This window comes from Synchiropus splendidus, chromosome 11 (assembly GCF_027744825.2).
Source record: "Synchiropus splendidus isolate RoL2022-P1 chromosome 11, RoL_Sspl_1.0, whole genome shotgun sequence".
Lineage (NCBI taxonomy): Eukaryota > Metazoa > Chordata > Actinopteri > Syngnathiformes > Callionymidae > Synchiropus > Synchiropus splendidus.
The window spans coordinates 4,934,364-4,959,565 of NC_071344.1; the positions used below are offsets into that span (position 1 = coordinate 4,934,364).

General features: G+C 42.7%; 3 protein-coding genes across 6 annotated transcripts in view; 2 read left to right on the top strand and 1 right to left on the bottom strand.

Annotated features, from left to right (window-relative positions):
- Positions 1 to 2,993: 2,993 nt before the first annotated feature.
- Positions 2,994 to 16,250, bottom strand: bicc2 (bicaudal C homolog 2). Of its 3 annotated transcripts, none has more exons than XM_053879918.1 (20): positions 15,418 to 16,250; positions 14,151 to 14,943; positions 12,788 to 12,834; positions 12,476 to 12,545; positions 12,333 to 12,412; positions 11,680 to 11,841; positions 11,553 to 11,606; positions 11,192 to 11,407; positions 10,764 to 11,015; positions 10,426 to 10,557; positions 10,052 to 10,241; positions 9,808 to 9,941; positions 8,896 to 9,095; positions 8,415 to 8,520; positions 7,909 to 7,948; positions 6,070 to 6,227; positions 4,458 to 4,668; positions 4,218 to 4,378; positions 3,502 to 3,601; positions 2,994 to 3,398 (listed from the first exon to the last, which is right to left on the bottom strand). In XM_053879918.1, exons 2-20 carry the CDS (start codon positions 14,401 to 14,403, stop codon positions 3,268 to 3,270), a joined length of 2,697 nt encoding a protein of 898 aa, XP_053735893.1. In that variant the 5' UTR covers positions 14,404 to 14,943; positions 15,418 to 16,250; the 3' UTR covers positions 2,994 to 3,267. The 3 variants fall into 3 exon arrangements, with proteins under 3 accessions (XP_053735893.1, XP_053735894.1, XP_053735892.1); XM_053879919.1 differs by having other exon boundaries at positions 14,151 to 15,893; positions 16,151 to 16,214; XM_053879917.1 differs by having other exon boundaries at positions 14,151 to 16,250.
- On the top strand, positions 15,617 to 22,732 carry dele1 (DAP3 binding cell death enhancer 1). Its single transcript, XM_053879921.1, has 12 exons — positions 15,617 to 15,845; positions 17,509 to 17,626; positions 18,889 to 18,991; positions 19,738 to 19,882; positions 20,008 to 20,175; positions 20,607 to 20,689; positions 20,775 to 20,862; positions 20,934 to 21,076; positions 21,204 to 21,362; positions 21,504 to 21,596; positions 21,777 to 21,921; positions 22,037 to 22,732. The coding sequence occupies exons 1-12, from the start codon at positions 15,815 to 15,817 to the stop codon at positions 22,273 to 22,275; spliced, it is 1,515 nt and encodes a 504-aa protein (XP_053735896.1). The 5' UTR covers positions 15,617 to 15,814; the 3' UTR covers positions 22,276 to 22,732.
- Positions 22,733 to 23,315: 583 nt separating this feature from the next.
- Positions 23,316 to 25,202, top strand: part of LOC128767104 (amyloid beta precursor protein binding family B member 2) — a 34,905-nt gene continuing 33,018 nt past the window's right edge. For both annotated transcript variants that reach the window (XM_053878832.1, XM_053878833.1), the window contains exon 1: positions 23,316 to 23,490. The gene's annotated coding sequence lies outside the window, so the exon portion shown is untranslated. The remainder of the gene's footprint in view (positions 23,491 to 25,202) is intronic.

Genomic DNA, 25,202 nt, shown 5'->3' on the forward strand with positions numbered 1-25,202 from the left:
TACTTTTTTTTAAATGCTTAATGGGGAAAACAGCCTTTATTTTTCGCTACAAAACAGCCTGTCATGTGATAAAATAGATGTGAGCCCCAATGTTGGCATGCTATCTACATTTTTTAACTCTTTTTATTAGTGCTAAACACAATTTCACGGCCATTACACGCATCTGAAGCTCTCTCGGGCCACGTAACCTAAATTGTCGAATTTGGGTTCCTTTCTTCCGTAACACAGAACATTCTGTGAAAAATGAGATCTTCTCTGACATTCTTGTTGCTCTCGATGTTAAAAATGGAAATGAACTTTTCAATTAATATTTTTCTGAATTTAATATTTTATTAAATATCCAGACCCATGTAGAAAAAAATGCAAAGCTTCAATTTTTATTTATTTATTTATTTATTTTCAGATTGTTGCCAAGTTTTGGTTTGCTTGTTTGTTTTTTGGTTATACTATAATATTAAGGTCTCATCTATAAAGCATTAATATACATTAATAAAACTTCATTTTGCATTTCCCAGACTTTGCAGAACATGTTATGAATGTTCATTATCATGGATGACAACTTAAAAATGTTTTATAATGTAATATATATGTATATATATATATGCCTGTCTTATGTCTTATGAACATAGTAATAACATAGTAATACAGTGGATGAGAGCTCAAAGTGTGAAGAGAAAAAAAAGATAAATAAAAATACACGATGAATAAAAGACATCTTATTTTATTTTATGCTAAATGTCATGAATATTTACATATTTTGGTCTCGATAATAACAAACAACAAAGTTGAGGAGTTACAGTATTATTACTGTTATACTGTATATATGCTGTTCTGACAGCGGCTGTTGAAGGACCACAAACTCTGCAGTGACCACAGTATTTTTGATGACGGTGCTCTGACATCAGATTCCTCTGAGAGTCACGAAACCGCCGTATCAGTGGAGCGAGCAGAAATCTGTGCTGCACTGTGGAGCCTCTATCAATAGCCTGGTGTTCTCCCACCTGCGAGGAACATGCATATGTAAGGTTAATTGGAGACACTGGAGGAGGAGAAAGTGGGCTCCGTGTGCTAAAATTACAGCACTCCATGAACCATCTTGACTCTGTACAGGATCATTACGCAACGCTGATGAAACCATTTCCTTGTTGCAGACTCCCATGCAGCAGGCAGAGTGGACAGTCCGGGATGGAATGGGGTTTTTTGTTTGCTCTTTTAAACACAAAAGTGTTTCACCAAATCAAGGAAGGAGACGCGACTGTCCATGTTGCCACGTCTTTCATCACCACATCGCAGACTTGAGCTCTCATGGGCTTCAACATCTGATTTTCTGACCGTTTTTATTAATTTAGGAATACGTTTCATCACCTTAAGAAATCCAACAAATAGTTTCAGGTTAGAATCTTGAACAGAAAGACTTGTTTGTGTCACTGCTGCTTCACAGTGAAGAGGTTTTAGTTATTTGTTTCTTTTTGCGCAGCCTGTTTTTTTCCAAGTGTATTGATATATTATTCTATTTTTTTACGCTTTTTTTATTACAATTTTAATGTATTAATCTGCAGATTGAAGAAGTTCGAACCCTCAGGTTCCAGAGCTGCACCTTCTTAGGACCAATTTAGAACCTGCGTCCATGTGGGAGTTCAATTAACAGTCTGAAGGCAGAAGCGAGCGGCGGCGCTCCACAGACTCCGAGCCAGATTCGAGGATCACTGGTTTAAAACATGCCAGTTTAATTGGCAGACATTGTAATAAGTAGGGATGATCTCTCTAATCTGTCACAGCCCGCCACTTCCACTCACACTCTCCTTAACATTTGGCTGCCAGTTTGTGTCTCGACACCCACGTCACCCCGGCGTGGCCCCCAGTGGGGCCTCCCTGGCTCATCCCTGTCAGCTCGAGTGCTGCAGCGAAAGGCAAGTGCAGGGCCACATTCCAGTGCTTCCATTAAACATGAATCCAGAGAAGACCCCTTGGTAGCTCTAAACTGTCGAATGAAATTCCGTCATGAATAAATTAAACACAGACAATTCCTGAAGAACAACAGATGCTGAAGTGGCGCTTGGCTTGCTCCAAACTCTCATGATGCGAGTACAAAAAAAAAAAAAAAACTGTCCAATTTTGCACGTTTATTTTCCTTTTTAAAAATATATTCGCACACATAGAACACCGAAATAAGGCGTCTTCGGTACGTTGTGGGATAACACCGCCCCCTGGTGGACACTTCTCATCGTTTATAGGGACCTGTCAAAATAACTTGGGATCTAAGTCGGGAATAATCTTTAGATAAGACACAGGAAGAGTAACAGATCAGTGATTCTTCTCAGCTAGAAATGAGGATGATATAAAATTATTCAGATGTGTATACATTATAATTACCATGTAATAAGTAAGTAGTTCCTGATAAATACAGTTAAAATAAAGCAGGATTTTTTTAAGGCTTAAAATAAACAGAAATAATATCAGCAAAGTGAAAAATAAAACGAGGTAGAGCGTAATAAGTACGCTCTACCTCATGAGTAGAGCGTAATAAGTAGAGCGCTCTAATCTCAATGAGTAGAGCGTAATAAGTTGCCAAAAGAGGCAGAAAATACCGCCACTCCTGCACCTGAAGAAAAGCCATTTGTAGTTTCACCGCAAAAGCTGTGATCAACTCATCGTGTAAAACCCTGCGTCTGGTTTCCACAAAAAGTGCAGTAAAATGTTTAAAGACGTTCTCCTTAATAAGATACGAATAAGATAAGATAATAAGGTAAGTCATAATATGAACAAACATAGAAAAAAAGAAATGTTTGAGTAAAAGATTGTTAATAAACCAGTAATAAACAAGCAGAGTCTGAAATTTTCTATCTAGGGACCATTTATGACTACAAATAGAGTTCTTATCCGTACAATGCGTCAGTGTGTGATATGTGTACTTTTTTCTCCTTATATGAAAACGTGAGAAATAAATAATTTAGTGACAGAGAGACCCAGCCGGAAAATGATTTGTCAACATTTTATTTGTCATGATCCCAAAACGATTGTATTTACACTTGCATACTTGAGGTCAACACGGTCAAAGTGAAATGTTGCACCAGACAAGGCACTCGAACGATCCCACAGGAGAGAAGTACAGTGTTCAGTTTACGGTTTCTTCAGAGGTCGAACAACCTCTGTCGTTTTAATGCTGCGTGCTGTGAGAGATCATTTTAATAAGCAAAGCAAAAAACACCGAACACGGGCAAGTCTCAGTAAAACCAGTTAAAGTTTCATTGCCGTGGTCAAAACACTTCACCAGCGATTACTCAGCGATGCAATCTCCATGTCGACGATGCGAGGAAGTCTCCCACTAGCTCCCCCCTCCAGATATCCAGACTTCACAGCCGGCGTGTCCGACAGCCTCCTCTTGCTCTTGTTTAGGTCTGGAGAGGAAGATAAATAGGTTTGAGATTCCCCAGCAGCCTGAGGGCCTGGACCACCTACCGCCCCGACAGATGGAGGTCGTGTAGGAGATGTGATTGTCACCTGCAATCGCCAGCAACATCTTGCGTCTGGCTCCAAATGTGGCGACGCCGACCTCCTTCAGATCGTCATCGGAGAGTGTGAGGAAAGTCTGGTAGTCGATCTGGAGCAGCAGAGTTGGATAGGGTGACTTGACTGAAAGCTCGTGGTGTCAGGGGAAACAACATGATGTAGATGATGATAAACCTGGAGTCACACTATTATCATCAGCTTGCAGTCAAATCCAATCCACCACAAACATCTGGTTATTTTTGTAATTTGTCCATTAAATCTAAATCTTAATACATTTCATTTTAATCTAAAGCAAATCACATAAAAGATTTCTTTTATGTGAGTGGATAAAATGAAAGAAATTACTGGAAAAACAAAAGAAACAAAACAAAACTTAAAAAAAATGTAACACAGTCAGACTGAACTGAAACGTTGGAAATGGTATTTAAATATTATTACCATTCCTTTTTTGTTTTTATTAGAATTTTTACATTCTCTTATATATATTTTTTCTTTTTCACATTCATATATATATATATATATATATATATATATATATATATATATATATATATATATATATATATATTTTTTTTTTTTTTTTTTTTTTTTTTTTCGTTTTCCACAACCGCATATTCAAAATAAAACCCTATTAAATCTTTGACAAAGCATTTTTGAGAACGGCTCCTGTTGCTCAGCCAGCTGTGTATACCATGTCTTGTTTGTACCTCTTGCTCATCAAACACGTCGATGTACTTTATCAGTCCCAGCTGGTTGAGAAGGTCAGGAAGGTCGTCATCTGTCATCTGAGGGGAGGGGCTTCTCTGGCTGCAAACTGACGTCCTCCGTGATGAGCTGACCTCTTCATAATAGCCGCCGCCGTTCTCGGCTGAAATACAATTCAACATACAACATTCAATAATGCCTCTAAAAGCATAACTTAACATCTTCATTTCAACAACGCTCACAGTTTTTGTCGCTCCGGCCTCGGTTTGTAGCAAATGCTGGAAAGGCTGACATGGAGGAGGAGAAATTTGACGGCGGTGTGGATGGAGAGGAAGAAGAGGAGGATGAAGACGTGGAGGAGGTTGGAAAAGACGACAGTGTGGAGCCACGTCTTTCTCTCCAGTTCTCCGAGTCGCTGCCGCTGCACATCTTTCCACTTTGTGAGGCCCATGACTGAAACCAGGGAGACAAAATATCAATACAATTATTGTTCCTCAAACTCACCAGGTGTCAAATATCGCCAAGTGTAGTGCATCACTAGTGCTAACACGCCTGGCTTGCTTCCTCTCTCTCGACATGGTGGAAGATGAAAATCAGAGGAGAAACTCTTCGCTCTTATTAAACTCAATGAGCCAGCGTTTTCCCTTCAGCGACTCCTGACTACAGCTCTTCGGGAGGCCGTTAAAGAGCTCAGCAAATGAGCTGAAACCGCTCAGGTAAACTCGACACAGTGAGTGGCGGAGTTGACCAAAGCAACGGAATCAGGCTGCAGGTAATTGAGTGAATCAATTGGCAGCTCTTGCCACACAGCCGGATGAACACTCTGCACTCTGTTTGGTTGGTCTGGTCTACACAAGAGGCTGCAAGCTCAACTCTATTACGTAGTGTCAACAGAGCACTCGTTCAAAGAAGGTTCAGTTAAAGCAGCGTTTTCAACACTCGTGTGCCCTGAGATAGTGTCAGGTGTGCCGTGGGAAAATGATCCAGTTTCTCCTCATGTGTCCAGAGACAGAGGTGGGCGATATGATGACATTCAATCACAACAATTAGAAGGTGTTGACCAGCAACCAAGGTGAGGCGATCACATGGATTCGCTGACATTCTTTCTATCCACTATGCTGCAGAGCTCCAGTGTGTTGATCTGTCCGTCAGTCAAAGCAGCGCTGCTGTGGTGCGCCGCGCTCCTCTTCCCACACACACACAGCCAAGAAGCCGCTCACATGCGCAACTTCCTGCTGTTTTTAAAGCTGATGCGCCTCTAACTTGACCACGCACTTTCACCACAGAACCACGGAGGGAGGGAGGGAGGGATCCTTGTCGCACCCGCAACGCCAAAGACTGTCTGCATCGCAGAGCTAACAGAGCTAACGGCTAACGTGACATACTCATGGACTGCCAAAGTTTGCTTTGTGTTTTAAAAGTTGGCGAAAAACTAAACGCACAACAAAATAAATGCGCTCCAAAGTGTGAAGAGAGAAAGAATCGTTGTTTTTATGAAGCAAGTTGTCTGGAAACTCAAAACTACAATGAGATCAGGCAAAAGAGAAGGGATAAAATTGAAGGTTATTTAAAGTAAGTAAATAAATTATGATATATTTTGTCATATTGCCCACCCCTTTCTGGACGCATGTGAAACATACATACATTTTCTGCAATTTGTTTCTGCAAATAGCCTGGCAAAATGACAACTGAGTGTCAGTAGCTACAGTTTTTCACAAATGAATAAGGATATTCTCTAGGACTTTAAGCACAAAAGTGCTCCTTTGGTGGTGTGCCCCAGGATTTTTTCAGTGAACCAAGGGTGCCGCGACTTGACAAAGGCCGAAAAACACAGAATGAAAGAGCCGATCCCACCTGTCCTTGGGTGGTGCTGAGGTACGGTTTGTAGCTGCGCCGGCTGATGTTGCGCAGCTCCTTGACAGCCTCGGCAGGCATGGACTTTGAGAAGCCAAGGCCACTCCAGGTGTCTGTGGGCTTCCGCACCTCCGTGACAACCGGCTTCCTCTGCATCGCTGAACGTCACAGAAAAAAAGATGGCTGACTAAAGTCTGATCCGACTGTCAGCGGCTTGTAAACAGTCGTGTATTTAAGGCATGTTGAAAATGAAGCCACTGTTTCATGAAACCTCATCAACACCTCACTACTTGAAATGTATTTGGAGTCAAGTCAGATGTAATGTACTCACAACCGCTGCTTTTGAAAGACTCTGCTGCATGTATTGTAAAGTAGCGTCAATATGCTTCATGCTAACTTACTGCCAGTCACTTACCTCCACACCTACAATTACCCTGCTTCCAGAGCCACAGTAATACACTCCTTACAAAAGCACATGACGCTTGCCGTCACTCTCTTTGGTTTCAGACTGATAATTATGCACAGCCTTGTTGTTTTTAATTACAGTGGCACTCATAGACAGAACAGAATAATATCATGTAGTTGGGCAGCCAGAGCTGCCTCTCCTACTTCACTCTGGCACTGCTACAGTCCGTCAGAAACAGACATGTTCGCTTTACTGTCTCATACTTTGTCAATAGCCATGTTCTTAAAGTAGATCATTCCCAAGTGGACATGCAACGGAAATTGTAGCAGTACTTCAGAGTCAGCAGAGATCAACCAGTGGGTCTTCATTTGTGAGTATTTTCTGAAATAAATGTCCCATTTATACATCTGCATATGGGTCTCCTAATGACTGTGAGGCAGATGGCTCATTCAAACAGCTAATTCATAAGCCCATAAAACAACACTGAGGGAATTAAGTACCATTTGGCCAGCAGTCTGCCTAGCATCTCTCACTCTGGTGGACAGATGAGCTTAGAGAGGTGAGCTTCCACCGACACATTCACCGCTGTGTGACAGCATGCACGTGTGAAACACGTGGACCCGTCCTCCGAGGATGGAGTGGGAATGCCAGTGCAACTCTATTATACCTTTGGCAGCGTGCAGCTCGTAACGGGCCCCGTTCATCAAGTAGCTTGGCAGCGAGCGACGTTGAAATGGGCTCGACGCTCAAACTCCATCTCTGCTCGAGGCAGAAATGTGCCATTGCATTTAAGTGGAAAAGATGACTTGCAGACAGTGGAGAGTGAAGTTAGACTCTGTGATCCATTCTCACGCGGTAGGTGACGCATGAAGGTAATGCTTTGCTTTGTCGACCATTGGATCAGCCGAAACTGCTGTAAAACCAAGAGACCTCAGCCAACATCCCGACTCGTCAGAATGCCTCTTGGATGCCAACCTGATGTGGTGCACCAGCCATTTAAATTAATATATTTCCCCTTGGACAGGCAGGCAGCCTGGGAGGTCTAGGTCTCGCAGCTCAGTCTTCTGAACCCAAATAGATCGATATTTATTTTAGTTGTTCCACTTTTTTGGATCGTATTTGTGCTCCCTTGTTTGTCAGAGTTGGACTGAGCCGTGTCTCCACCCAGAGCACGCCGCCAGATTATCAGATCTCCCGAGACAGCGCCATCCAAATCTTGTTTTTGAGCGAGTCTGGTCTCTGATCCATGGCCTGGTCGACTGATGTGGATTTTTTGCTCATTGGTTTATTATTATTCCTTTTATTATTATTATTCTTTATCGACTGTCTCCGCTCTTGGGTCACATTATGAACCACACATTTCTGAGGTCTTCTGGAGGCTTTTTAGAATGAAGGTTCACAGCATCATATTCAGACTGGGCAAAAATGCTCACCTCTTGTTGCCAGCAGTTTCTTCTTCTCATAGTCATGATCCTAGACACACAAATAAACAGAGGAAAGGTAAATAATGCCTGAAATTCAATTATTTCCCCGTCTCTCTGGCCACAGAGGACAGGCAGGTGAGACCTAATTCACAGCAGGAGCAAACACGCTCATGGAACAGCAGTCGCCGGGGTAAACTTGTTAATCCCGCGAGCAGGGTGGGAATTTGACAAACAAGTGTGTAAGCCAGCAAACATGAAAATCAATTCATCATGTGAGATCTCATCAGGCTGAGGGGTGCGCAGATCGATGGTTTACACAGCAGAAATGTACCTGCCACTTTCCATCTGGCTGTCATTGATGGGTGGAAAATTGTAAACAGGACTTTATTATCTTTCACTTTTATGTGCATAAGCTTGTCTCCTCCGTCTCTGAAAGGATGACCTTGCTCTTTAGCATTCAGGGAGTCAATACAGGAGTCAAAGCGTGACGGAAGAGACCAAAGCAATTAGCTCACCTCATCTTTGGAGGAGTCGCCGCAAGACTCCTGACCCATCAACATGTCCCTCCTCAGACTGTTCCTCCGCTCGCTCCTCACCCGCTCCGGCTCTGCATTCAGCACTCTGTCCCGTTCGGACACGGCGAAGAATTCACAGGGTAAAGAATGATGAATGACGCTTTTCCCAAAGCAACAGCAGCAGAAGGCTTTTACAGACGTTCGGTAATGACGCTGATGTGCTATCGACAATGTAAATCATCGGCCTGAACTCAGAGCCACACAACTGTAATTCTGTCAGACGGAGGTGAATTGCCTGTACTAAGTTATAGACTGCACTACTGTTGTCAGTTGCCTGCATACTAAAACAACTGCAACCTGGGGGTGGAAAGTGGAAGTGCGTGTGAAGTCACCAACCTACATACGAAGTATGTATGTAGGGTTAGCCTGCCACCTAATTGTGCTCCTTATACATTTCAAATAAGAGTTTTCAATCGCTCACCTGTATGTTAAAGCCTGACCAGTCGAATGGCGGCGACCCAGACTGAAGACTTTAGTAAATTCCGGACCCTGAAGGCTCCCCCTCCTCCCCGCCAGCCCCAGTCTGCCCATTTTCTCTGCGTTACAGTCGTCAGATGATGTGAGTACTGGGACAGAATTCTCATCCTCTGACTGGCCGGATTGGTCCTCGCTTTCCAGAATCTACAAAAAGAAGCATGAAGTCTTGTTTTTTGTGTGTTTCAGGTTATACATAAATTCATTTTACAATTAATTTAGAATATGTTTGTTAGACCTGTTAATGGTGAATGATTTAGGTTAATGTGTTCAAAAAAGAAAGATATTATATAACAACATATTAGGAGTTTGAATATAAATAAATATTACTACAATATGTTTTTGGAAAATCAAAAACTATTTCTAGCCTTAATTTATTTTAGGGATATGTGAGAACTATATAAACCCATGAAGATTATTACTGAAAAATGAGACAAACAATGAGCGTACTTGGGTGGAACAGACAAACAGTAGAAACACAAGGAGAGTTGGGGGGAAATTAATAAGAACTTAGACTATTATATGACATGTTATAAAATAAAAATATTTGAAAATGATAAACCTATATTAAAAACCAATCTACATACAAGTAAAAATAGCAATAATATAATAAAATAAATATGTAAATAAAAATGTGTTTTTTTTTGTTTTATGCCACAAAATGATGGACATTGATCTCCAGTTGTTAATGTCTTCCTGGTCACACTTCTTAAAACAACCAACTCTTTTTAAACAGAAGTCACCTCCCACCAGTCGATACTCAAGTCATGCGGAGGCTTTAAATTATAGACAAATCAGTCAAGCGTGGAGAGATTCGAATGATCTGTTTTGATGCTTAGGGACACGAGGCAATAATCACCTTCCCCAGCTGTCGGTTATCAGCTCCCTTCACTCCTGCCCTCCCCTCTTCTGGTGGGGCACTGAGGCCCGGTGGAGGTAGAGGACGAGGTTTCGGCGCACTCGACGCTTCGGCAGCAGGAGTGTTTGCGTGGCCTTAAAATAAAGGACCAGAGTTATAAACATTCTAACCCCAGATGAAGGGCTGATTTGTATTTCAGCCAATATTTGACGGTCAACACAGACCCTTTTGTGTGGAGGCTCACCCTGTTCGGAGAGACGCAGCTGCTGCAGCAGCATGTTGAGCCAGTAGTTGGTCAGCTCGCTGCCGGCTGGCGTGGGGTCAAAGGTCATTCTGGTTACCTTGGTGGATTCACAAGTATTCAACCGCAGCAGTTGACGGCGGGCCTCGTAAAGGCAGAGGATGTTTCGCTCCAGACCTTTTACCACCACAGACTGAAGAATAAACAAAGAATTTAACACCACATCGCCATCATGGTCATCAGAGCACAAAATAAGAAGTTATCCAGACAACAATCCTAGAGGGTATTTCTTTTCCCTCGAACCTGTGGTTAGACGAAGTGAGTTTGAAAGTGACAGCTAAAAAAAAAAGAGACACAAATGTTGCACAAACTCATACCTTGTTGGTCTGTTTCACTTTTGGCTTGACGCTAATGAAAACTCCCAGGTTTTGCATCATCTGAGCCAGTGCACCAGGATCCGCCGCAGCGTCTTCACGCATGTCAAACATCAAACACACCGGCAGACAGTCCTGGATGCAGACACACACACACCAGCCCCTCCGGATGTTTGAATAAATTCCATTTTGGTATTTCTCATAAAAGATCCTCAGTAGAAAAGTGTTATTCTAAATAGTCTGTGATGCTTCTTCAATTGTTTCATTCAATCCATGACAGTTATTTTGAATACATTGTTAAATCACAAAGTGTTGTCTCTTCAGAAGCCTCACTAACTCACCATCAGCTGCTGCCGGGCCAGACACACTCCGTCTGGACTTCCCTGTATGAGCAGGGATGGAGGGTTTTGTGGAGCTCTGAGGTCCGGCAGAACGATCTGGGTCTGCGTCTGGTGCATGACGCTCATGAAGTGGGCTCCATTTTGCCCCAGGAGGAAGAGGTGCTGTTGCGAGGTGACGTCCAGCTGGCTGCTCACGACAGCCCCCGTGACCTCTGACCCTAAGAGCAGCTCCATCAAAATGCAGGTTGCTTTCTGTGAAGTGAGAGTGGAGATCCGGATCCAGGAAATATTTTTGTGCTAAATGAGTTTAGATCCCAATTTCACCACCCACATCTCAAACGTTATACTGCTTAAACCAGCTGTAGGTCTGCCTATGGTCGGTATTCCGGGATGCACAGTCCAAGGGTACGTTCCAATTCCAGTCTCACCTTGACCAGATCTGTGTTCCCCTGCAATCCCCAAACGGTGCAGCAGCTTCCATAGAGGGATGGCTGTGTCTGCTGAGGAGGAGGCGCTGATCTGAAGGTCACACTGACCCCGAAGGTTTGCACAACCTGCTGAATCAACGGCGAGCCGGCGTCTGGTAAGGGTTGGGGAGCCAGGGAGACTGGAAGGTCAAAGGTCAAAGCCAGAGGCTGCAAGTCCTGAGTTATAAAGAGAGTGAGAAGGACATTTAAGGGACACAAAAGCAGAGAATTTGTGCTTGATTGTGTCAGACGTTCTGTCAATTGTATTGTTGGTCTCTGACAGAAGAAATCGTGTTTCCCTGAGACAAATATATGCACTCACTCTGATCCGCCTCCTGGCCTCCTCCACCCCCTCGACAGGTCCAGCTATAGAAACCTGTTCAAGATGGAGGTGTGTTCAAAGAACGGTCACACTGCTTTCACCCGTTTTTTTTTTCTCTCACTAATACCTGGTTGCTTTTCTCTCCTGCAGCGTTGTGCCGGTTGGAGTCCGGGAAGTGAATGTGGCAGGAAGTGACCTCCATCACCTTCTTGATGTTGCCACCGCCTTTACCAATGACATGGGAGTGTTCTGTGTACGCGACGTCCATTTTAAGAGTCACTTTGTTGACCTGCAAGGAAACTGTTGATGAAAAACTGCAGCGCGTTCACGACTGATCTCTTAAAGTCTTAATATATAAAACCGTACATATGCCTTCAAACGGAATGTGTGTCATCAGGAAGAATCATGTTTAAGGTTGTTTTTTATTAGGGAATAAGATGCAAACACTTTCAGTTTTGCAGTAAAGGAACATCATATGATGGAATTATAAAAAGCGACTGGAAAGGCTCAAAATCGTATAATATGGTTCAACAAATGCCTTTTTAGCATTTAAAATATTGTTGATAGCAATAGGCTGAAAGGGACAGCAGGTGGCAGTAGTGGCCATACACAAGGAGGAAGGAGGAAAGGGAGCTTGAGCTGCAGCTCTGCCTCCTCAAAGAGTAAAGAATCCTTCAAATAATTTATCAACAATGAGAATCTGTTTCTGAGTTACACTAACCAACAGATGGATCAAGAGTGTGCCATACTGCAGCAGTGTAAATGATTGAAACATCTCACCCTTGTTTCCAGGATGTCGAGTATCTTCCTTTTGGCCTCCAGAACATTCGATTTTTTCCCTTCCACCTTCACATGTGGGTCTGGAAGGAATAAACAGTTTGAGTAAATGGGTGATTTGCCACAGTGGGAGTTTCACTTGTCACCTTTCTTCGACTTTGCTCCAATCTTCAACTTTGAAGGCCATTTCACCCGCGTGTCGGTTTCTTTCATCACCTGTTGAGCACCAACAATGGGGACAGTGATAATTGTGAAGGAAGTGCCGGGAAATACACCTGTCATTACCGGCTGACACACAGAGAAACAGTGCTGGAATACAGAGGCCAGATCTGCATTACAAAGAGAGTAATTATTGCCTCATAAACCCTCTAATCAGTGACGCGCCGCAACAAAAGCGAAAACGTTAAAACACTCATCTTCAGCAGCAAATTGAGTTTAATGAGAAGAGCTATGCTTACTCTCTCGAAAAACTCCTCGCCAGTTTCAGTGCCCTCATGTTTGGGGGCTGGAAAGCAGAACAAAGACAAACATTTAAATGAAACGTGCGGTGTTCATGTCAACAACACTGATCCCAAATTGAAATGAGTCAAACTGCTCAAACAAGAAGAACAAAGTGTCTGCTGAAGCACAAAGACATTTTAAAAGGCCATCTCTCAGTGGTGACATTTACAGGGTACAAGCCCTGAAGCCTCCAACCCCCCCATCACTATGGGCAACACTAGTCAGGGTTGAGGAATGGAACCAGAACAGTTTAGGGTGGAGAGTGGGTCCAAAAGAAGAGGGCAGAAACCACAAATTATCCTGGAGACCAATAACAGTGATGGCATTTAGTGACTCACACAGACCCCCCACTTACTGAAAACGTCAAACTGGATGTGAACAAATTTGGTGTTTATCTGACCAGAGCAAAGTTTTGTGACAAAAAAAAATCCTCTATTAACAAACATTCACTGAACAAAAAAATGAACCTGACATTAAAATGCTGGTATATTTAAATGATAGCCTCATTAATTTAGCACCATGGTGAGTAAAAAATAAGAGAAAAATAGTCAAAGCAATATCTGACAAACTTATTGACTAATGGCTGCAAAAGATACACAAAAAATCTTGATAAAGTGATTCTGAGATGTCAGGCAAATAAGTGATATTATAAGTGAAATGCATCGGTATCAAACTTTACACTGAACCGAGTGACCCCAGAGACGGACCCAGCTGTCATTCGCAGAGACGGGGATTGTGAGGACACGCGGGCAAACATCAGTCCTGATGTGCTGAAGTCACACAAGTCACAAAAGAGCTCACGGTACCAGGACGGAGCCATTCGTCATAAACCTGCCAGGCTGCGATAACGTACAGCTGCAGCTTCTCCGACTCTCCAGACGTGGTGATAATGGCAACAATACGTATGAATGCACACGACTGCGGGTCATAAATCACAGTGGCACTGGCCCCCAAAAAAAGTTTTTTTTAAGGTGGTTTCAGCAGTGGTGTAGAGAAGCTGGAGATGTCATTGAGATAGCTGCGATATGAAGAGAAGTGAATGGTAGTACTGCAGCTGGAGTCAACTCGGGTTCAGTCCAACAACTCTGTGTAGAGTTTGGCTCTCCTGGCACTCAGCTTTCCTCCCACATACGGGGGTAGATGACAACTGTAGATGCGTGTGAGTGGATGGCTGTCAACATGTGATCTGTTGTAGACTCCTTTGTGCCTCCAGTTTGTAAGAGACCCCACAAATGTCCATCTAGTGTAACATTTTCAGCGTTTTAAATCAAAAACACAGGTAGCAGAAGCACATTGCCGGGCAAAGTTAAAACCACTCACCATACAGCATGTTCTCCAGCTTCTTCCTGTCAATCCTGAACCTCTCTTCCACCCACTCAGGGTCCACACTCTCACCTCCTTCAGTTTCTTGCCCTGGGATACACTTCACTTCCTCCTCATGTTCACCATCACACTGGGTTGTGCTGGGCTCAGGAGGTTCTGCTGAGCCGGGTTCTATGCTAGAGTCCATGTCAGGCTGCTGGGTCGCTATTGTGGCCTGGACCGGAGAGTTCTCCTCTGGGGTGGAGGCCATAGCGGGACGAAGCCGTCGTCAGTGTTTGTGTGTGAAGATGTGTGACCAAGGAGACCAGAGGGAGAGAATATAGTGGGCGAGAGGGAAGGGGTGAGACGCCCCCCCTTAATACCTCCAACCCCCCTTTCTCTTCTTTACTACACAAATTTGACCTTTCTCACCCATTCTCTCTCACAATGTGGGGCAGGGGGGACATTTACAATTTTACAATACACAATCTTACACAAAAATCCCAACTGAAAATCTTGTCACGGTGGATTATTGTTTTTACTCTTTAAGTATTTTTCATGTCTTATTCTCTACTACATTATGAAGGGACTGGAGTGTGCCTCAAGACAAACAGAACCTAAAGCACCAGTGAGGGAGACAGTGCTTTGAGCAAATCTTCTGTAATCCTAAATTCACCTCCAGCAGCACCTCCAGAGGATAGTCAAAGCCTGTGACTAGATAAGAAACACCCGCACATAACCTTGAACTTTGGACGCACCAGCATGCACAGCTAAGAAAATAAATCCAGCGGGAGTCCACAGCTGTTTGACCCTGGAGGATAAAAAGATGACTGGAGTCCATGATCGAAACGGGAAGAGATCATTCAAGTTAAGACATGATACAATGAAATAGATCTCCACACAGTACATTAATATACAACATTCATTGATAATTTACTGTATTTTATAGCACGGCTCCTAGAGTGAATAATCTTCAAATTGTTTAAGTAGACAGTTACATTACACTATTTTGAATTTATTTATTTTCATAGTCATACATCAGATTCATTTTAAAACCATTAACAATGGCCACAGTATAACATCATTTTCAGTTATTTAAAAATTCTGGAAGCATCTGGAAGTAGACATATGATGTTAATATTAACAAAATGTTTTTTTGAGTTATGACAACTCAGTTAACATGCACCTTCAGGCTTTCACGTTCATTTTCCTGATATTTGAAAATGTTCCCTATGTTGGCGATGAAAAGCGTTTTATATGTGAATGTAGAATTAACACTACTCACACACTTGCAGCCAACAAACCGCTGCAAACCTTCACGACTCGAAACCAAGAGCTTGACCTTCCTCGAATCTGCAACCGTCTTGTTGAGAGGCTGCACCATCAACTATATGAACAATTCTCGATGGTGGTTTCTATTGTTTGCTGTAGTTTCACAATTCAACCACGTGGAGGCGATGCACGCTGCGCCGCTATATTGCTTCGTCAACAGAACTTCCGGGTCGTTTCGTCAGCGTCACAGCGCGTGACTGCTTCTATTTACAATTAAAAACCGAATCAGCTCTGCTGCGACGTCACTTGGACAAACTCTAGGTTTGTTCCGAGTCTCACCATCTTCTCAAATGGAGCTGAAATCGGGATAGGTCGCTTCTCGGGCCTGAAACTGTGAAAAAGAAGCGACCATGTGGAGAGTTCAAGGGTTTGTCGGCCGAGGTGAGTCGAGATTCGCTTTCGTGACCTCCAAACGAGTTATTGTCCTCTCTGAAAAACACATAGTGAAACCTTTGGATAGCATGTACGTTTAAATACGAAGTGGATTGGTTCGCCTGTCAAATAGCAGCAATACATCAGGTGTATCGTTGTTGTTGTGGGTTCATTCTTAAACGTTTGAACCGTATTATTGCATGTAATTCGACTGCTCCTTAGTTCGTCCATAGACACCAGATTCTGTTTAATATCGACCTGCAATATGCACTCTTTACTTCTATACAACTCAGTTGTCTGTTGTGACCACTTACGTACGGCACCTTCTGCTGCAGCACTTTAGCGGTGTCTGCAGTGGTCAGTAGTACCTGTAATGTGTCGAGATGAGCGAAGGGAAAAACACTGAAAAGTAGATCAAGTAATGACACATGTTAAAGCAATGGCATGCCTGATATAAATAGAACTCTCCACACAGGGCTGTCTTTGTTGCTGTTTGTCAATTTGCCTTGATGACTGCAGTTATAGGTTGCAGTTACACGCACAGAAACACAAGTTAAACTGTAATGACCTCTGCCTAAAGATGAGTAAAACCTAAGATCAGTAGTATCACACAAATGTGTCTTTGACTGTTACTTTAGTGTGTGTTTTTTTAGTTATTATGGCTTTGACTGCGCACTAAACAGCTTTTTTTATAAAGTTTAATAATTTATTTTCTCATCCACCCTGTCACACACAAACACACACAAACTGGTTGCATTTTGATTGTAATTATGTGATAATTGCACAGCCTCATTCTGATTTTATGTTTTGCCTGTTGGACATCTTGATTTGCTCCATATCCCCTGTTTTTATGTACAGTGGTACCTCAGCTCGACCACAATCCGTTCCAGACAGCTGTTCGAGAAGTCATTTGTTCGGAATCTGAATCGATTTTTCCCATTACAATGAATGGGAAAAGAAATAATTCGTTCCAAGCCTTAAAATAGTCTTTTGTAGGAGTGAATGTAGAGTGTCTGCTGCAGGTGGCTGTTCCTCTATGTGTGTGGCCGCTGCATGTGGGAGGGGTTGCCGAGTGAGTGACGTCTCTCCAGAAGTGAAGAGGTGCCCGGTGCGTGTCCAGCTCTGAATGTGCGCTTCTGTGCAGTTTGGCTGTGACAAAGTCATAAACCAAGTCACGCTCTGTCCCAGACTCACCTCATCCTTGTCTGAGCTCCAGCCGACAACAAGACATAAAACCCTGGAGTGCGCACTCCAGCCTCTGAGGTGTGGAGTGCGAGCGCCTCCCCTGTGACGCTCTACCACGGTCCAGTGTGGAGACAGGAAAGGTTTTACACCTCAATATGAAGAAAAAACAGTCAGTAAATGTAGCTAACGGGACACGTCTGCATGCAGTGGCTGCGTTATACACAATAACAAAGCACGTCGTGGGTCAGCTGATCGGTCCGCGCACGTTATGTTTTTTCCAGTTCTGGATTTTCGTTAGAAATCCGAAGCAAAAAAATCTCCAATTTGTTTGAATTCCGGGCTGTTCGAAAACCGATGTACCACTGTATGTAGTTGCACATGCATACTGACCAACACACACATCCACATTATTCCTTTTTCACATTTATGTTGAACCTATCGCTCGCAGTGGTGCTCCAGCCTGATATGTGTTTTTGTGTGGTCTCAGTTCTGCATCGATGTCATGCTAATCCTTCACTGCGGCTGACTCAGAGCCACCATGTGGAGGACGAGTTCATCAACTCGTCGTCGGCACTCACCACCTCTCGGCACTCCTCAGACGGCAGGTAGTTATTGTCCTCTTACATTTACGATCTCACTTGTCTAGGAAATTGAGATGGGATTGCGCACCTCAAACAAACAGCTCGGATTGTTCTGACTGATTCGTCTGAGAGACAAGATGTCCTCTTCCTAAGTGTCACGTACATGTGGATTTCTGGACTCAGAAGTGCTCTTCACCTTTTCCACAGTTCAAATAGGCAGCATGAAAATACAGTTTTTCCTCATCTTTGCCAAACGTATTCGTAACAGAGGAGTGAGAGACGCCACTGAGACGCCATCTGTCATCATCGCAGCTCTGCTCTTCTGAAGGCAAATTATCACTTAAGAGCCCCCTGACCTGAACATCAACTTGAAAAGCTCTGAAAGCTCTCCGTTGTCGTTTCACTTTGAGAAAATGAGTGGAGCTATTTGTTGTTTTCACTCCTCAAGTGTATCTAACTTGAACGAGGTGGACAACAAACAAGGTCACTGATGATGGTGTAGTTTTGTTTCAAAGCTCAGCAAGCAGCAGCACAACCGTCTCTGAGCACTGGTTCAACAGTTTGTGGATTGACAAAATGGAAGCTTGGGGCCTAATATTGAACTTAAAATTCCATGTCTTGTAATTTTTGTAGTATAAATTATTTGTGAAATTAAAAAAAAAGGCAATGGATGATAAGACATTCAGCAGTTCAAATATTGAATATCAATATCAATTGAATAATATATTATTAAGTGTAAGGGACTGTCAACAAATGATTTAAATCGAACATTAAAATTGTCAGGTCCTTAATTATCTTCTGCGGTTCAATATTCAAGTCTTGAATATTTAAAGAGACTGAAAATCATTCACAATTTTGGCTCATATGAGCTCTGTGGTTTACTTTCAGATTGTTCCTTTACTCTTTTGTTCTTTGTGCTGACTTCCATTGATCCTGAACTACAAAGTGACAGGTGTTTTTATTGTCTTAAATGTTTTCATTCTGTGCTCGAATTGTTTTGTTTTTTTTTAATAGAATTTGTTTCTTGTAGTAATAAAGGTTTGGTGATAATTGAACCTAAAAATAACCCCTCAGCTCCCAGGCGCAGATGCTGAGTTCATTTTCCAACAAAGCTCTGCGACGAGTCATTTTTTGTACATTGTATTGCAGAATGATGTATATCCAGCTGGGATTTATTGTACTTGAAGTGAACTATTAATGCACATGTGACTTTCCCGCTTGCTTCTATAGGTGTACGTGTTTTCATGTGTCTTATTTAAATGCGACTGCCTACTTTTCTTCCTCAGCTCTCAGAGAGAAGAGGATGAAAGGAGGAGAAAGAAGTGGAGAGCATTTCAGTTTGACCACAGTGAGCTGCCACGATACACTGCCCTGGATGCAGTTGGATGGGTATGTAACATAATATAATGATAATAATAATAATAATATAAGTTTGGTCTCTATCAGCTCTCCATGTAGAATAGTTTGTCAAATACAAAACGTGTTCCTGTTGACATATAATCACTTATTAAAGCGTTTAACTTTAAAGTTTTGTCCTAAGAATATCACCCTTGTGAACAGAACGTCCAAAATATCTCACTAAAAACATGCCATGATGGATATTGGTAATGTAAATAAAGTTTGTCTTTTTAGTCACACACTTTTACCAGTCTGCATTTGATTTGAAATGACAAAAAGCAGTGCTTTTTGAATAATAAAAGAACATTTGAAGCGTGTTTTCATAGTAGCACCACCTACTGCTCCTTTGATGGAACATAAATGGAGTTACAGCGCCACCCGGTGGTGTCAATGTAAACTCCAACTCCGCCTATAAAATCGTTCAACGACACTCTTCGTACGTAATTTTCAGAAGCCAAGACACGCACACGCACATACACGCGCCTCATTCAATTGATTTAAAAACTACAGGTTCTCACAAAGATGGGAGAAGAACGCACACACATTAGTGTCTCTATCCTTGTGGCAACTTCTAATTCCTATAATGCTTCCTCCTGCCTCTCCCCTGTAACTTAACCCTCCAAAACAAATGGCTATTTTGCACTTTTCATCTTCAAATTGAGGGACCAGAAATGTCCACTGCTAATTGAGTTACATCGAACTGTCTGATTAAACTGACTGTTGTCTTTGTTCTGAAGGGCGCTGCAGCAGTGTTGTTCATGCAGATCTGCAGGAGGATTCATTCTCAGTTCACTCCGGGATCTGAACCCAGTCCCGTATCTGTGACCCAAACACAATCTAACACATTACAGAAGTGTGGATACCGCATCCTCTTTGAAATCTGTGAGTCTGTGGAGCAAGTACAACTCCTTATTCATATGATGAACGATACATTTGGCTAACCACAGTCAGCTTTTGTTTAATAATGTGAGCTGTATGTTCTTTTTTTTTTTTTTTTTTTTTTACAGTGTCAAGGAATGTTTTACCCAGAACAAGAAGCTCGTTGTTTCTGCAGAGTCAAGATCACAGCACTGGTATTAATGATGAGAGCACCGAGAGCAGCAGTGCGGAGCATCATCTGTTAACTGACATCACTGACCACCAGGCAGAGCTCACACCTGAGCCTCTTCTTCCAGGTCAGTCTGTCAGCCTCTGCATTACAATTGTCATGACAATGGTAAGAGTTGGTTTAGTGAGAGAAATTCTTTAATATTTAACTGAATGTTTTCATAACAAAAGTGTTTCACACTGTTGTTTGTGTGCTTTATTTCTGTTAGCTGCCATTGTTTTGTTCTGTCTTGGCTTGCTTGAGAAAATAGTGAAATGTTGGACTGATCAAAACTTGAATTAGCCACAAGTTTTTTAGCATCTTTTGGACCTATCTGAATTTATGATGTTATTCTTTTTGAATTATCATAGTCTGATTGACCGAAACACCTGACACATTGCAGTGAACAGTTCCATACTACATAAATGAACAGAGTCATGTTTCCTTTGGAGACATAAAAAAAAAAAAAAAAGCAATCTTGATAATGAGTTTAATGTTTTATTTTTATTTTTGGCTCAGATGAATCCGAGCTGCTAGCATCGTTTCCACTGCAGAATGATAGTGAGCAAGAGAATGCAGAGTCAATAAGTTCTCAACAGAAGGTAGATGGTGATCACAGTCATCAATTCTGTCTGGTGTCTGACTGCACAGCACAGTAAACGCTTCACCCTGCTCATATCTGTGTAGGAGTCAACAGAAGAGAAGCTCAATGCTGCAGCTTTGAACCTCGGGCATGTGGGAAACACAGGCGTTCCTCTCGTACTGAACATCATTGGTAATAAAATGTCAGGCAGAAGACTTTTGATATGGTTTCATCCTGAACATGTTTTTTTTTGTTGGCCTCAGGTCTGGAACAAGCTAAGAGCGGAAACTACGAGGAAGCCTTCCTTTGTTTTTACGCAGCAGCTCAGCAGGGCTACTGTAAAGCTCAGTTTAACACCGCGGTCTGTTACGAAAAAGGCAGAGGGGTTTGCAGTGATGGAGAGAAGGTAAATAATTAAAAGCCATCTTCATCTGTTGATGAATCAAATGCAGCTCTGTCCTCATCTGGACTGGCCATTATAGTATGAGTCTGAGGACTATTAACCCTCCACGGTAACCTGCTTTGTCTCCCAGGCTCTGCAGTATTACAAGAAGGCAGCGGTGGGAGGCCACAGTCAGGCTCAGTACCGCTATGCAAAGTTGCTCCTCCAGAGCAGAGGGCACCAAAGTTTAGGAGAACTCAACACTGCGATTGGATTTCTGGAAAAGGCTTCTTCAGCTGGGCTCACAAAGGTGGGAGAACAAGATGTTGACATGGGTCTCCCAAGTTTTTTTAAACAACTTATTTGACATAGACTCTTATCTCAGAATTGGTTTACAAAATCAATTTAGTGCAGAGTATCTATGTGCACTTAAACGACTTCTCATCTCCAGGCTCAGGTGTGTCTGGCGTCAGTCTACTCCCAGGAGCCAGTGAAAGATGAGTGCAAGTCTGTCCGCTACCTGCAGATGGCAGCGCAGAGCCGAGTGAGTGTTCTGGATTGTTCCACATTGTTCCCATCATACTGACAATAACTGTGCCCTCACCAGAGGTGTGGCTGCTTGAAAACGATATTGCTTTCAGTGTCAGCAAAGCATTTTCCTGCTCACTCCTGATGTTACCCTGCTATAACCTTGTTTTTTGTTTTTGTTTTTTTTTTCAATTAGGATAGCGCTGCTCTGCTGTTGTTGGGTCAGTGCTATGAGAGTGGCTTTGGGGTCCAGCAGAATCCAAGAACAGCCGTCGAGTTCTACAAACAAGCGGCTCAAGTAGGAAACAAGCAAGCGCAGATGTTGCTGAACGTGACTGGCAGTAAGTGTGAACACGCCTGGTCTGTTATGTCATGATCTGAGGATGACACTGTCATTCATGTCTGTAATGACCCAGCACTGACGTCGTGACAACAGATGTCTCTTCTCTCCTGCAGCTAAAGATGCACTGTTGCGCTCCATTCATTCTTCTCCTTGCTTCCTGCCATCTGACAATGTCTCATCTGTGGCCGGATCTGTCGCTCTGTCCGCTGGTCACACTCTCACTGTCCCCTTCCTGCCTCACTCCTGGAGTACTGGAAATGTGTGTGGGTCCAACATTCTGACCGCTGTGCCCTTTCACCTGTACCCCAGAGGCACAGATGGAGGCTGCCATTGGACTGTCGGGGCTGAATAGTCTGTCTGAGCAAATGAATGTATTACTGAGAGTTTTCTTTTTTCAATTTCTCTGTACAGTTGGGCTTGTGAAGTGTCTTATTTTACATAATTCTTTGGAAACACATATTTTTTAAATGTTGTGTTCTGTCTTAGTATTTTAATGTGGGCTGGAAGAAGAACCATGAGTGAGTGAACCATAGTATGTGTCAAGTACTTTCCGAAAGGCCTTTAAAAAAATTGTGCCCATGCCTGGTGTAACATGATCCAGGTGTTACCTGCCTGGGTTAATGGAGCGGTATTCAATAATCCCACCTGCTTGAACTGATCATCATCATGACTGGACCTAAAAATCCTGTCCATGGCAACATTTCATCATGAAATGTGAAATCTGTGTCTTCCATTTAAGAGCTTGTTACAAATCCTTGTACCAAAGTAAGTTGCACTATGGTGGATCTTAATAAAGTGAAGCTATTTAATACAGTTATTGTGATGCTTTCATCAGAGATGTATTCCAAACCCTTTTAGCTCGCTGAAATCTAAGTTGTGTTTCATATGTAAGAATCAGATGCAGCATAGTTGCTCTCATTTTTCTGTTAAGTTGGTCTGAAGTATCGCAATATTATTACATGAGTGGAGGATCAGATTTCACCAAACTAAAAGAAATGTATGCGTTTGCTGTAGATGTAGAAGAAATCTGTTCGTATTACAATCACATGTTACTTGTTTACATAAAGATTTGCCACGCTTTCAGATCTAAGAATTGCTCTCCGTGGTTAAAAACTTTATCATAATCCGTTTTATTTCCATTTGTAAATGTTTTCCTGCCTTTTTTAAATTCTACTGCTCTGGATATTTGCAGTCGGGTTACATTTAGAACGCAAGATGACCACATAATGACGTCATTTTATATGAGGTGTGAATTCATTATCCGAATTGCAAAATATTACCCGTTTATTATGATGACATTGGACGCATGCGTGCTCTCCCCTGGCCTCTGATAGGCTGGTTGTGATGCATCACCACAGCGCCACGCCGGCGTCAAGAGGAAGTGCAGCCTGGCCGCCAGCAGCGAGCACGGAGCCGGACTGGGAGGGCGGATGATGTGATCCAATACGGGCCCCGCCGGCTGCATCTACGGGCGGACAAGTACTTAAAAGCCGCCGTCTGCTCGAACCTGCTCACTGGCAGGTCGTCGTGGGAGCGAAGCGGCGGATTGGTGCTGACAGTCAGAGTGGTGAGTGGATGTAAATAGTGGGATGTGTTCCCCTCCCAGTGCGGCTGTGGTGGAGGTGGAGGTGGCATCCGGGATGCTGTCGATCTACTGCGTCTGTCTTAAATATCTGTAGCTTTGCTCCAGCAAACCGGCCTGTCACTGCAGAATGGGTGTGGAACGCTCGTGAAGCAGAAGCGGCCAGCTTGGGGGGCTGTGATACTCCACCCATGACATCATTGACTTTTTCAAGTTCACATTCTCATTCCTCTGTTGCCTTCATCTCGAACACTGGGTCTGAATGGGACTGGAGTCGTGATCGACGAGGGCTTCACCTGCCTGCTGGAAATTCATCTCACATGTCATCAGAAGTTCATGAACATCAGAAAAAAAATATTCAGAAATGTGCACCGATAATACAGTAGAAGATATCGATTTGACTGGCCGATACAGGGGCTGGAAATAGCCAAGCACAAGCTGTGAGACAGACCTGTTTTTCCCACCATACTTGTTGCTGCAGTGCTGTGACCACAGCTATGACATCAGCTTTGGGGAACCACCTCGGATCTCTTGGTGAACAGTCAAACTACCTCTGGGCCATCTTGCATTCTGCTGTGTCATGCTCCTGAATAACCACCTCCTCCCCCACCGAGTCCCTTCCTAACTGAGGTCGCTGTCTCCATCATGAAGTTGATGGAACCTCAGAGGTCTCTCTCCTTCTTCTGCTCCAGGTCTAATGTGGGCTATTCATCCCGAGTAACTCTAATGGTTTTCATGACAGATGTGTTGAATTCTCATTAATATAGCACGAACAAAAATAGCCTCATCAATGTCATTTAGATGATGCACAAGTGAGATATTGAACTTTAAAGGTGGTGCATTAGACAGTAAAATTTTGATCATATTGTTGTTTTTGTGCTCACCATTCTGTATTTAGCTCTTTGCGCTAACTTCTATGTATTTTAACTGGAAATTATTTTTTTTAATCCTAGTCATCACATGAGGTAAATGTCTGTTTTTAATATTTTATTTTGTTATTCATCAATTTACCATAATGTTAATTTTTTTTTGTTGGTCATAGTAACATTTAAAAAATTTCCCATCAGTTAGTGAAAATTAATTTGTATTTTCAGTTGATTTATTATGATTTTGGTACCATTTTAACATGCTTATTTTAGCACCTTTTTTACATTTACATTTGCAGATTTATTATATTCTTTTCAATATGTTTGTATTTTTGTACTTCTATTCTTTCTGTTCTACTTAAATCTATTGGTCCAGTTTTAAGCAAACAGGGACATAAAAATAGTTTCTAAAAGCCAATGATGTCAATGATTGAGCAAAGTGTCAAACTGCACAAGGATGCAACGGTTTCAAACGTTTTCCTGGGTTAGTGACTGACGAACTAGTTCACTGTTAGTGAGGAAGGGATTGACACTCTGAGGGTTCACATGACCAAAGAGTTCTTAAAGGGATTCTGAAGTCCTCCAAGTCTAGTCGCTGTCATTTCCCAAGCGCTTGTCTTGTTTACAAATCTGCTGACTTGGTGTTTTCCATGTTTCTGGGAATAGAGCTGATGATGACTGCAGCATTGTTGGTGGCAAATGCGTGAGGGGAGCGACGTTTACACTGAACAGCTGGAGGCCTGCCTTGTTTGACAGCCCGTGTTTATTTATTTATCAGAGTAGCCGCGTGTAAAAGCGCTGAGTCGTGTTGGTGATGCAACGCAAAACTTT